The following is a 13,207-nucleotide window of genomic DNA, read 5'->3' on the forward strand; positions in this document are numbered from 1 at the left end:
TCTTGTTCTCAGTTCAGCAAAAAAAAAAACCAGCTTTAACAAAAGTCCAAACATGACTCACAGAGGCAGGTAGTGACTGTCCAAAATTTCATATACTCTCAAGTCAACCAAAATGAGTTTTCTACCTATTTACTGAGCCATAACAACTCTGGAATCTTGTTGGTGTGTATAATAATTAAAAGGAGATGGCTATCAGAACTTAAAAATCCCCACCCTTCATCAAAATTAACAATCAAAATAGATATTTGAGCTTTCTTTGAACTCTTCTCCACTAGTCATTTGCCTTGGTATTGTGTTCCCTTGCAAAAGAGAAATATATATTGGGGCTCTAAGCATGGAAATGATTCTGAACACCTTAAAAGTTTACAAGCAAGGAGTGCTTGCACATCTCTGTCTCCCTAGGAGCATCCGGCTGTGCCTTGACAATCACTGGGTAAACGTCAGCTAAATTGAAGGAAAAATACCGCAGATTACAGCCCTTTTCATTACCAAAATTTCAATAATACACAAAGAATATATAAGTAGATGTAATTAGGCAGATACTTCCAACAAAGGAGAAAGCATTTGGTGGGGGGCGGGGAGAAAGGAACCTGATGACTTAAAAATGTAGAGTGTGGGGGCTGGAGAGATGGCTCAGTGGTTAAGAGCACTGGCTGCTCTTGCAGAGGACCTGGATTCAGTTCCCAATGCCCACACGGTGGCTAACAACCATCCATAACTCCACTTCCAGGGGATCCAATGCCCTCTAACCTTGGATTGCATGACATGACTGCACATGCATGCATGCAGGCAATACCTTCATACACATAAAATAAAATAAAAAATAATATAAAAAATGTAGGGTGTGTTTTTAGTCTTCTTGATCTGTAGACTAAAGAGAGATATGCCTTAATTTCTCAGAAGAGATAAGAAACCACAAATAAAGTGCCAACCACGTTACTTAATAGTTCAGAAACTATTAAGACCCTTCCCAAAGACTGAACATTTGTGAAAATGCTCAGTGCTTGGGAAAGTGCCTGAGCACATGACAGCCTCACGTTATGTCAACTTTATCTTGAGCTAAGACACCCAACTTTTCCAGAAGCAACAAAACAACCCCCAAAATCTTACAGCCCATGACACGTTATTTGTGTCTTGGGACATAGGCAGCATGTATGTGTGTATATGTAATCCAAAGCATTAAAGAATACCTTTTAAACATTTTTCATATAGGCATTATCTATTTATGTAAGGTAAATTTCAGAATGCGCAACAGTTTGTTCCAGATTACTCAGGAAGCAACGGAAGTCATTAAGCCATCTAAATTTTTGCTTCATTCCTTAGTAGACATTGTAGTTTGAAAAGTGCTTTCAAGTTCATACCAACTTGACAACCATTTAGGGACAATGTTGCCAAAGAGCAGCACTAAAATCTCATGAAACAACTCACAGTTTGTATCTTCCTTTTGTAGGTGAAGAATTAAAGCACTGAGAAATGCATAGTTTATAAACACACCACCACTACCACCACCATCTGTTTGAACTTTTCAGCCTCTCAATTCCTTCAAGACCAACAGGGGCTGCATGCCACATCCTTTGACACAAACAAGAAATAGTTGAGCCTCCCTCTCTTCTGTCCTTGCTCACTTTACATGCCCACCACACAACCAAACAGCACAGAAACCTCTTGTTACCAGTTGGCATCCGTGCTCTTGGGTCACCCAAACAAGGAAAGGCCTCAGCCTCACCTGTTCCTCTCACTGACGTGAACTGACCACCTCGTGAGGTGGGACGTGCAATCCCACACCTCGACTTCAGGTCTGTAATTGTTATGCCAGCAGCCCAAGATAAGCCTGAAGCCCTCATACAAGTCGGATGTCATGGGCTCCGGTCTCCTGAGGACCTGCTTTCCTGTTATTTTTCTATTCGTGCTGGGGCTCCACAAGGAGAAAGCGTTCTGGTAACCACCACCCCTGCAACAGTCTCTCTGCTGAATGAATGGAATAGCTGAATCACTTTTCCCTCAGAGCTACTTAGGTCTGCTTAACCAGCTTTTCATCCTCTCGCTAGCTCAACTTTCTCTTTCTTTTGCAGACGGCTAGCACCTTGGTTGTGGCTGACTCTAGAACTTCTGGAATCTACAGTTGCAAGGCTTTTAATAAAATAGGAATTGTGGAAAGAAACATAAGCTTTTATGTCACAGGTAAGCTATACATACGGACTCTACCCACAAAGACAGGGTAGGTAACCTCAATCTCTGTTCCCTGTTGGCTTTTACTGCACTTAGATCTTGAGTCTATTTTTTTTTTTAATAAAAACGTTCTACAGAATTGTCAAGCTCTGAGTACCTTCATCCTTGCTCACAGGAATAGAATTCTACAATATCATTGGCTTTCTGAAGGGTTATTTCCCTGAATTCTCAAGTTATTTCTGTGTCTCCTTCCCAGACTGGATTCTAAATTTGGGATCTCGAATGCTCACTTTCGTACTCCCTTCAGGACCCAGCAGAGGGTCTGGCACTCAGCGGCTGTTCAGTCACACTTGTGGAGACCTGTTATAGTCCCTGTGATGGCACCATATTTTTTTTAAGCTTAGAAGTCCATGGTTGAAGTAATTCAGACCTTTGGGGGGAATGAGACTCTCCTATAAAAATTTGAAGCTGAGCTTTGTCAGTAATAATTAGTGGGTTATTTTTGAACATTTAAGAATTTTCAATTTTAAATATGATGGCCACTGCAGATCTTAAAACTTGCAAGGTACACGAATGGCACTCCCCATGCCCCTCCATGGGTACAGGAAGGAAGTAAGTAGCTCAAAGTATTAAAACAATTGCCTGGCTCCACACTCCCCCAATTTCTGAGGAAACCTGGGCAGTTTGCCAACCCTCTGGAAATTTTGCACTGCATGGGACAGGCTGCAGACATTGCCTAGAAGTCTCTAAAAAGAAAGAGACAGGACTCATTTCATGAGACCATTGGGTCGTTGACTGACAGGAGCCTTTGGCACGTGAGCCAAGTCCCAAAGAAGCTGGGCCATGGGAGACTGGAAGACACCCTGAAGGAGATTCTCACAAGTCAGGGCCAGACAGCACCTCTTCGTCCTCCAGTCACAACAGAGTGACTCTAGACCTAGGCAGTCCCGGGTTCTTCTCACCTTACAGAAGATGGAAGGGAAAATACCCCTCCGCTCCCAGCAGGAAAGGCCTTTCCTCAGGAAGGATTCTCACAGAGATTTCACCCAGATTAGTTCTCAAGTAAATCCAGTTGACTTGGACTAACTACACTGCACTGTTCTTATACTTGGTTGGAAACAAGTTACTATCTGAATCCATGGTCAGTATAAGTATGGTTTAGAAGACAAAAAAAAAAAAATAGAGCAATTCATTCTGTTTTGAACATTCAGCAAGCTTGCAACAGTTAATGGCACTCACTGTGAAGTAGCACAGTTCAAGACTGTACTGAACACTTGAAGAGACATCAGCCCAGCCCTGCATGTTTCTAGGAGGAAGATGAGGAAATGTTAACTTACACATCTCCTAGACTCAAAATGTGTGTTTGAGGAAGTAATGTGACAGATGAATTTATTCTATAGCATCACCACTGTCCAACAGACATAACTGAAATTTTTCTGGTGCTTGCACATTTAACAGAATAAAATTTTATTTAATCCAGTATATCTAAAATATTATAATCTTAGCATTTAGTCAACATTTGAGGGGTTTTGGTGGTTGAACCCAAGACCTTATGCAGGTGTTCTACCCCTGAGCTATACCCCCAGCCTTGTGTTCAACAATTTAATTAATTAAGATATTTAACAAATTAATATTTAAATAAAATAAGTGGAATAAAATTCAGGCCTTCAGTCACAAAAGACACTAGCAAGTACTCCAAAGCCACGTGTAGCTAAAAGGGTACCGTGTTGGATAGTCAGCTCTAAGCCTCTGAGACGGAAACAGAATTTGAGGGGCACTAGACTGGAGGAGAATTTGAACAGATAAAGAAGAGGCTGAACTTGCCCTAATGCATTCAGAGCCAAAGCAGAGTGTAGTGGGGGCAACAAACCTCTCTTCAGCCACTGACAAATCCTAAGGTCTTCCAAAAAGCCTTTAATATGTTTCAGCTTCCCAAGATCAAAAATATATTCAGGAGGACCTAGAAAGCCAGGACAGGGTTAGAGTTTGGGGGCTTTTCAAAGATGCAGAGTAGACTACAGCAGCAGTGGGCAGAGCAGCAGGACTGGCTCGCCCCTCACTGTGTCCCTGTGAGCAAGAGGCTGTGCACGCACCTATGGCCACATCTGCCCACATCTGCCATATCCAGGCCCACATCTGCCCCCCCTGCCGAGGCCCTTCACAGAGCCTTTCTTTGGCCGCTTCTCAGGCTAACCTATCAGTATGCACACTGACAAGTGATCTCAGCCAGCCCTCCTAAGAAGAAGAACCTGAGCCAGTCTGGAGGCAAATTTAGGATCATCATTTCTAGGAATTTTGGGACCCCCATACCCCCTGAGCATTGTCTGGAGTGGAGTGGGTTCAGGGTGGGCATACCGCCTTGACTCATAGATGCTTCACATTCTAAGGAGGGGTCCAGTCAAAACTGAGCCATCTAGAGGCCCAAGGCAAGACACCTCATGCCTGAATTTGAGCGATGTCCTGGGAGAAAACATGCTGAGAGTGAAGGGGAAAGGCATGCTTACCTGCTTCAAACATGATTCTTGGAAGCTCATTAGCATTTCTGGAAATTCAAGAGCTTTGATCTTAAAACTGAACACAGGCCAGGTGTGGTGGTGGTACACACCTATAATCCCAGCACTCTCGAGACACAGGCAAATTTCTCTAAGTTCAAGGCCAACCTGGTCTACATAGTGAGTTCCAGAACAGCCAGGGATACATAGTGAGACCCTGTCTCAAAACAAAACAAAACTGAACACACTTCAGCTCACCCAGCCCCCATTGCCTAGAATATGCTTTCTCTTAATAACACTTTTCTACCAGCCCTGAAAAGTTTGCGTTTGGATCAATGATACATTGAATTGCTTACATTTCACTATTTACTTTTAGCTAAAAGGATTTGATTTTACTTATCAAATCTTATCCCAAGATTTATTTCTTTTATAGATAAGACTAAATACTTCTAGGAATCTTGAACCTTACATGTCTATTTTCTGGGAACAGCAAAAAGAAAACGAATGTGTATGTAGTGTTTGTACTTGGCCCTGCACAACACTTTAAAAGTGACTGTGTAGGGCTGTGTAGGCTGTAATTCAGTGGTAAAATATCATATTAAGAGGCCCTGAGCTCTCAATTCCTAGGAACACTCCCATCCACAGCTATCTAACCTTTTAATGTTCTAAAGATCTAGATTTGGATCATTATTGATCCTCATTTTACTTATTTTATTATTTTTATTTTATGTGTATGAGTGTCTTGCCTGCATGTATGTGAGTGCACCTGTGTCGTGCAATGCCGTGGAGGTCAGAGGAGGGCTTCAGATTCCCCTGGAACTGGAGTTAAGGAGGGTTCGTAGCCGCCATGTGGGTGCTAGGAATCGAACGCAGGTCCTCTGCAAGAGCAGTCAGTGCTCTTAACTGCTGAGCCATCTCTCCAGTCCCATTTTACTTATTTTTATACATATGTGTGTGTGCCTGTATGCGCACCATGTACATGCAGGAACCTGAGGAGGCCAAGGGCGTCAGATCCTCCACGTGGGTGCTGGGAACTTAACCCAGTTGCATTGCAAGTGCAGCAAGTGCTCTTAACCTCTGAGCCATCTCTCCAGCCCCTTGATGTTCATTGTAATTATGTTACCTTTTCTTAAAATATGTAGCTTTTCCTTCCACAGTGAGAACTGGCTAGCTGTGGCCACTGGCCTCTTTGATGGTATCTCCTTCTAACTTTAGAGCTCACTTCTTCACTTTTAAGTAAAGCTTTCCAGTAACCATGATGTTCTTTCAGGGACTGTTACTGGCATTCTTCAGTGGAAGTAAAATGTTCCACATTTCCCCTTAGTAAATGAGAGGGCCTCACCCTTTTCAGTTTCTGTGTGGAGTGTCCCAGTCAGGTCAAAATGCCCATCCCACATGTGCCCCTGTATAGATAGGCCTGCTCTTTTTACACAAGGCTGAACATGTCTTCTGAGAGGGCTGGCTCAGCTCCTTAACCTTTCGGGAGACTGTTCATGCACACAATAGATGGATGAATGTTATTTGATGATGGTAATCGTGTTGAATGTGCCACAGATACTGTGTGGGATGGCCTCTTCTTACTTGTAGAATTAGAAGTCTGTTTTGTACTCAGACAAAAAAAAAAAAATGAATTAAGGAGAAAATCCTTCTGGCTTCATTAAGCAGTTGAGTATATTTTATTTGTTGTCTTTCTTCCATGAAATCAAAAGAAAATACCAAAGGATGTTACATTGAGAAACAGACAGTCTTGGCTAAGAGGTGTCTGATGTCTTCAATAAGTGTGTCCCCGCACAAGAGCAGACTTCAGGATGGATCTGGTTCTTTTCTCTTCCTTGGGTGTGTTTTGCAGTTTTGCTGGCACTCCATGACTATGGGCGTGTGAGCAATCTCTAAGGGTGAAACAGGAACGGCACTGCCTTATCTCCCTGATTTCCCAATGTCACTAAATGCATTTTATTTTGAGATTCCTGGTGGTGCTTGGCAAAGATAAACAAAATCTTCCATCAGGAAACCTGTGAGCTATTTCCACAGGAAGTTTCAAATCACTAAAGTAAATAGAAACTCTCTACATGAACTCAATGGTGTGACTGGGCTCCCTGGGTTCCAACCACCAGAACAAGGCCTCCTAAATACAAGGGCTGTGGTCTTAAGACATGGTCTGCCTGCAGCCAGTGCAGAGCTCTTTGCTCTGGTCTCTGTGTGAAAGATGATAAGGAATATATTTCGCCCCACTTGGAACGTATCCAAAATGTAAAAAGACGCTGAATTAGAGCAGCTATTTCTGACACCTTATTATTAGGTTCTAAATGACTGGCAATTGCTGCTGCATCTTCTGGCACTTTTCATTGTATAGCAGGAAAGACTCCACTAGCCTCGTTTCTCCCTAACCACCATCGCTTTGCAGGCCTCTGTTACCCCCTGCTTCTAGGTTTCAAATGAATACTTTGGCATTTCTTCAGACGTGACATTTTATAATAAAGCCAAAGCCAGAAAAATCAGAAAAACAAGCAAAGTGAGATTTAGGAAAGAGTTGATATGATATCTAATTTTGGACTATTGTCCCTTAAGGTTTAAAGGTTTCTTTATTGCTTTGTGTGCAGAGGATAATAATAATAACAGCATAACACAGTGCTTTTCATCTTCAAAGCACTTTGTGAAATGTTGGCCCAAATTCTTTACTCAATATAGATGCATCCCAGTAGCAATGGGAGGATATTGAGAATAAGTCAGTTCAGGGCCAGTAGTCAGTGATTTAAAAAAAACCCTCCAGTGTGGGCTGGAGAGATGGCTCGGTGGTTAAGAACACTGGCTGTTCTCATAGAAGACCAGGGTTCGAATCCCAGCACCCACATAGCAGCTAACAACTGTCCTTAACTCCAGTTCCAGGGGATCCAACAGCCTCTTCTGTCTTCCTCCATCATTGTACGACACGAGTGCACTTACCTACATGTAGACAATACACTCATACACATAAACTAAAAATTTTTTTTAAAAAACCCCTCCAGTGTGTGGTTCAAAATGACACTCAAATGACAGTCTTGGGAGGACTGCTGAGGTGCTGGTGCGCAGGTTTGCATCTGGGTCCTTAGTGGACCTGAGAGATGGTGAGAATTCACACCAAACAGAATGGCTTTCAGTGACGCCATCACCTTCAGAAGTATTTTTCATTGCTGTTTTTGAGACAGTGTCTCATGTAGCCCACGCTATTCTCATACTTACAGTGTAACTGAAGTGACATGGAACTCCTCCTTCTGCCTCCTCTGTCTCGCAAGTGCTTAGATTACAGGCATGCATACCACACTTCACTCCTCAGAACATTTTTAGAGTAAATACATTTTTTTTCCCCCTTGGGGTGTTGGGAATCACACTCAGGACCTCATTCATACTAGACAGTCTTCTACCACTGAGATATATACTCCCAGCCCCAAACTTTCCTTTTAAAATCAGTTGCCATTTTGGAATCTGGAGATAGTTCCAGATGTGTCTGCATTTTTAGAAGAAATATTTGTCTTTTGTGTCAGAATAGAACCAGCTCCATGTATGGAGTCTGGATGGATGTCGTCCTCTGGCCCATGGGGCTAGCAGAGAGCTGGGACAGTTCAGGAAGGGTGGGGAGGAGGCCACTGTGGAGGAGCGGCCACTCGGGGATGGCACCGACTCAGGGCTGGCACTGACTGGTCTGACTAGCTTCCTACACTCACTTGTAAGGTGTACTTCGAGCTAGTGTGCCTGTATACACATCTTTGGGTTTTAGTACAAATTGCTCTCAAATTACTTTTCTCTTCTGCTCTATTCAAACATCAGCTTAGCAATAGGAGGACAGTACATGATAAAGAAATGGTAAGCAGGGTTCTGATTCCAAGTTAGAAAAAACATTTCATTGTGAAGAGCAACTCTAGGCAAATGAGGAAAAGGTATTGTCCCAATAACTGTCCCTGCTTTGCATTTCCTGTGCCACTTCCTGTGGGATGACCTCCACTGGCTCTTCCTGCTCTGTTTGATCACTTCCCCTAACACAAAAAGATAAAATACTTGTCCTTCTCAATGCTTGTGCTCAGAGAATTTGGTGGGACTAATTCTCACAGTTCCAGAATAGCTCAGTGTGAGACACTGAGTTCTCTGTGATCTAAGTTCTTCATTCTTATTTTACAGACGTGCCCAATGGGTTTCATGTTACCTTGGAAAAGATGCCTACTGAAGGAGAGGACCTGACACTGTCCTGCACAGTCAACAAGCTCCTGTACAAGGACGTTATTTGGATTCTGCTGCGGAAAGTAAACAACAGAACAATCCACCACAGCATGAGCAAGCAAAAAATGGCTATCATTAAAGAGTACTCCATCACCCTGAACCTTGTCATCAAGAATGTGTCTTTGGAGGATTCGGGCACCTATGCCTGCAGAGCCAGGAACATATACACAGGGGAAGAAATCCTTCAGAAGACAGAAGTTATCATTAGAGGTGAGCACTGCAACAAAAAGGCTGTTTTCTCTCGGATCTCCAAATTTAAAAGCACAAGGAATGATTGTACCACACAAAGTAATGTAAAACATTAAAGGACTCATTGAAAAGTAACAGTTGTCTCATATCATCTTGATTTATTGTTACTGTTGCTAACTTTCAGGCTCAGAGGAGATGCTCCTCCCAAAATGAGTTCGGAGATGATAGCGTAATAGTGAGCCCCCAGTGCCCGCTGGCCCGGGGTGCTCTCGGGCGACCTGGTGCGCGTTTGGATTTGGAGGATCCCTGCACTGCCTTCTCTGTGTTTGCTCTTCTGTCTTCTCCTGCCTGATAGACAACAACTTGGGACTGATCCTTTCCTTCCACTTTGATGCCAACCTCTTTTTATTTTTAACGTGTGAAGCTGCACAAACTGAATAATTTAAGCAAATGCTGGTTTCTGCCAAAGATGGACACAAATAAGTTAATTTTCCAGCTCAGAATGAGTACAGTTGAATTTGAGTCTTTGTCGGACTTATACCTGGTTTTATTTTGTACTATTTCATTTGCTCTTGACTTGTAAATAGTACCTGGATAGCAAGTTATAATGCTTATTTATTTGAAAATATTATTTTTTACATTAAGCGTATTGATCTTAAACTGGAGTTTCTAAAATGGGTCCCAGGTGTGCAAGATGTTGATATAATTCAGAGAGTAAGCTCTGTCCCATTATGAAAGTACAAGAGTCAACCCCACACTCCTCTGTCCCTAGCAGGTAATTGTACGGTCATTTCCTCAGTAGGGAGTCCAACAACTAGTCTCTGCTCCTCATTGCCCTGGACTGGACTGGCAACTCCCAGTGGCATGTAGAGTGCAGCAAGCCTTCACTCTAAATATTCATGGATCCTGGGTATTACTTTAAAGACCTCCATCATGCCACTGGCATTCAAAGGTGTCCATAATCAGTTCATCTAGGAAATAACAGCTATTGTGATTAGAGATTTAATTCATTCTTCTAGATGTTCATTGAAAAATATACCCATTTTTTAAAAAAATCCACTTTCCCCATATACAAATGTTAATGGGATTTTAATGGGGATTAAGAAATGGCAAAACTACAGAAACAGAATTAAAATTATTTAAAAATCCATGCCTTTAAAAAATCAAGAGCAATTATAATGTCTTACTTAAACTTGCATTTGAAGGTACTTTTTCATCAATTTAATATGCATTGTTCTGTCTTCATTTATGATTGATCATTGTATGTGACTTGCATGCACTATAGGGGGGAAAAGCCAACTATAATGAATAGTGTGGCTAAGAAACACGGTGGCTGGGCAGTTCAATAGGAGGTGACAGTGTGACAACTTTTCAAGCTTGGGAACTCACCAGCCTGTTTCCTCCTTTAGGTAACAGACTCTGTCCCAGAGCTAAACTTGTCTTTCACGTGGGAATTGCTTTTGTCAAGTGTGAAAGAGTAAACAATAGCATTTCCCCCAAATGCCAGTTTTATGGAGCCCCAAATGCTCTGAAAACAATTAGTAACCTGGAAGTTGTCAGCCCAGAGGAAAGAATAATCAATTGTATCTAGAAGTTTTACCTATGGCTCTGTGGCCTGGCCTCTTTGTTCATTCCGAGGCAGTGTGTTCCTTCAGGAAACAATGCCTTAGCACCACTAAGAAGAACTTGGGGCCTCAATTTTTAGGGAAGCTAAAAAAACAAATGGAAAGATTTAGGGATCCCTCACTTTAAAAAACTGTGAACTAGACATGCAAAATCTACTGTTTCCTTCCCTGTGAGGAAGGGAGGATGTTAGTATTACAAGAGATCATTTTAAGAATTCCAAAGAATAATGATTGTTCACTGTGTGATTAACCCTTCCAGAAAAATTCTTTTTAAAAAGAAACTGTTATATGGATTCTCTTTTGTTGTCATTCTTTGGGGTATGAAGCGAGGTGAGGGTAAGAGAGAGAAAAAGAGCCTAGAGATAAGGCTGGCAGAAGGGCAGGGGTATGAGGCTGGCTCCTTTGCCCCTTCCATCCAAGTAGAGAAAGGAAACCATGTCTTTAGGGTCTTGGGACCTGCCAGTAACCTGGGGTCATACCTGAAAAGGAAAAGAAGCCCCTGTGGGCAGCTGTCTTTGGCTACTGATAACCAGCAGAAATACTCTTAATTCTGATTATCTTAGTAGAAGGGATCAGCTACACTGTGTTAAACTTGGGAAAGTAGGTCTCCATAGCTACCAATGTGTGTATGGGCTCCCTCCTCCTTTCTTACTTAAAATGTCAAAATACATTATACAATGAATGAAGTAGATGTAATAAAACATGATTCTTAGGTTGAGCGTCCATTTAGACAGTAGCCAAAAATGAGACATTTAATATAGAGAAAACATTTTTCATGAATAACCCCTAACACTGTATGCTTCAGAGTGTTCATGTGAGCCTTGTATTTAAATTGAGAGTTCCTTGTTTATTTTGCAGCTTTTTTTGCTGCTTGTATGAAGGTTGTATAGTACAAATAGGGCCCTTTGGAAGTTCTTTGTGACATTTTTGTTAAAATAAAACCTTCTCTTCTATATGAGTATTATTTTCTATTTGTCAGGGGACTGTAAATCCTGTTTGTACTGATGATGATGTTATGAATTATAACAACAAAAATCATTTGTGTTTTATAGGCCCTATATTCAAACTTCTTTTTTTAAGGCCCATACGCAATGGTAAATCATTTTATCCTATTTAATGCATTGGAAATAGTAAAATGTGCTGGAGGAAGCTGTGTAACTCAGTGCACTGGGTCTGAGTTTTAAAAGAGATATGTGAAAGGGGGCTTGGCACTGTAAAAGATACTAAAGAGTAATGTGATTTTGTTCTTTATCTTGTCATGTTTCACTGGTGTGTTGTAAAAATGTCAAAATTGTAATGCACAAATATAGCCCAAGATAGTGTCTATTGAAGGTTCTATATGAGGCTGCATCTTCAATTAGGAAAAGCTGTTTGACAGATTGCACAGAACGCAAACACAGAAATGTGGTAATGGTTCCGCCTGTGAGGGTGACAGGAAAGATGCTCTTTTTGAAAGAGACAAAAAGAGCACTGCTGTCATTCAGTCTGCCCTAGTCTTGAAGAAGCTTTCATTAGTCGGCACTTCCTTCTACACTCTTTCGCCTTCAGATTTTATTTTATAGAAAACAAGAAGACTAATGTTAAGCTATGGAAACCAAAATCATTGATCAATCTCCTAACTGATAGTAACTCTACCACATTAACTACTTCAGCATGGTATATGATAAGATACTTTTTAACCTGGGATTTCTAAATGGCTTTAACAAATGCTGATCCTGAGAGTTTTCCTGCAGGAATTTAAAGAGAAAGGTGTGGGGACCCAGCAGACTCCTGCAGGGACGTGGAATCAAGGCCATTGCACTGCATCACCCTTTGTAGCGTTACCACTCCTAAGCTGCTCTCCCCGTGTTAATACACTAAGATGAGGAATCAAAACTGGTCAGAGAAAGCTCAGACCAGTGATGCAGAATGTGTAAGTCATGCCAAAACTCTTGAGGTTTCTATCCTAGGATTTTCAACAAGAGGGGGAAAGGAGGATTTGGGAGGGAGGGAAGACATTAGGAGTGGTTTTTGTTCTTTCACCTCGGGCTTCAGATCCAGTCCCCGCCTCACTAGAATGTATACTCATCAGCAGGACTGACTGACTACTTCATTAAGCAGAGACACTGTACTCATTGGGCCCTGGGGGTACTGTGGCTCCTATGTGGGATTTTAATATTATAATGTATTGCATCTTAATGTATTAAATTCATTTTGTTGTACTATATTGGTTGGCATTTTATTAAAATAAATTGTACCATATTTGTATGTTTTAAGAGAAAATAATATAAAATACAATATTTGTACTATTATATAGTGCAAAACCTACAAATCTGTGCCTCTGCCTCTTGAATTAACCCCTTTGGTTGCTTGCATTTGGGAAGGGAATGGAGGAAGGGAGCAATCAATAAAGCTTTCAAAATTTAAGAATTTTCCTGTTTGGTCTGCTGCCTTACAATTTAGGTTACAAAGTGACACAAATACACCCTCATAAATATCAAT

The 13,207-nt window shown here is 41.6% G+C and overlaps 1 protein-coding gene across 3 annotated transcripts in view; it reads left to right on the top strand.

The window, feature by feature from the left end:
- Positions 1-13,207, top strand: part of Flt1 (fms related tyrosine kinase 1) — a 170,510-nt gene that overhangs the window by 83,727 nt on the left and 73,576 nt on the right. For 2 of the 3 annotated variants that reach the window (XM_029559611.1, XM_008825054.2), the window contains 2 exons: positions 2,073-2,181; positions 8,814-9,122. In XM_029559611.1, the coding sequence (XP_029415471.1) occupies positions 2,073-2,181; positions 8,814-9,122 (418 nt within the window). Of the gene's footprint in view, positions 1-2,072; positions 2,182-8,813; positions 9,123-9,285; positions 13,038-13,207 lie in introns of those variants that run through there. The other variant, XM_008825055.3, reaches the window with a different exon arrangement.

This window comes from Nannospalax galili, unplaced genomic scaffold (genome assembly GCF_000622305.1).
Source record: "Nannospalax galili isolate Female #2095 unplaced genomic scaffold, S.galili_v1.0 scaffold768, whole genome shotgun sequence".
In the NCBI taxonomy this organism is placed as follows: domain Eukaryota; kingdom Metazoa; phylum Chordata; class Mammalia; order Rodentia; family Spalacidae; genus Nannospalax; species Nannospalax galili.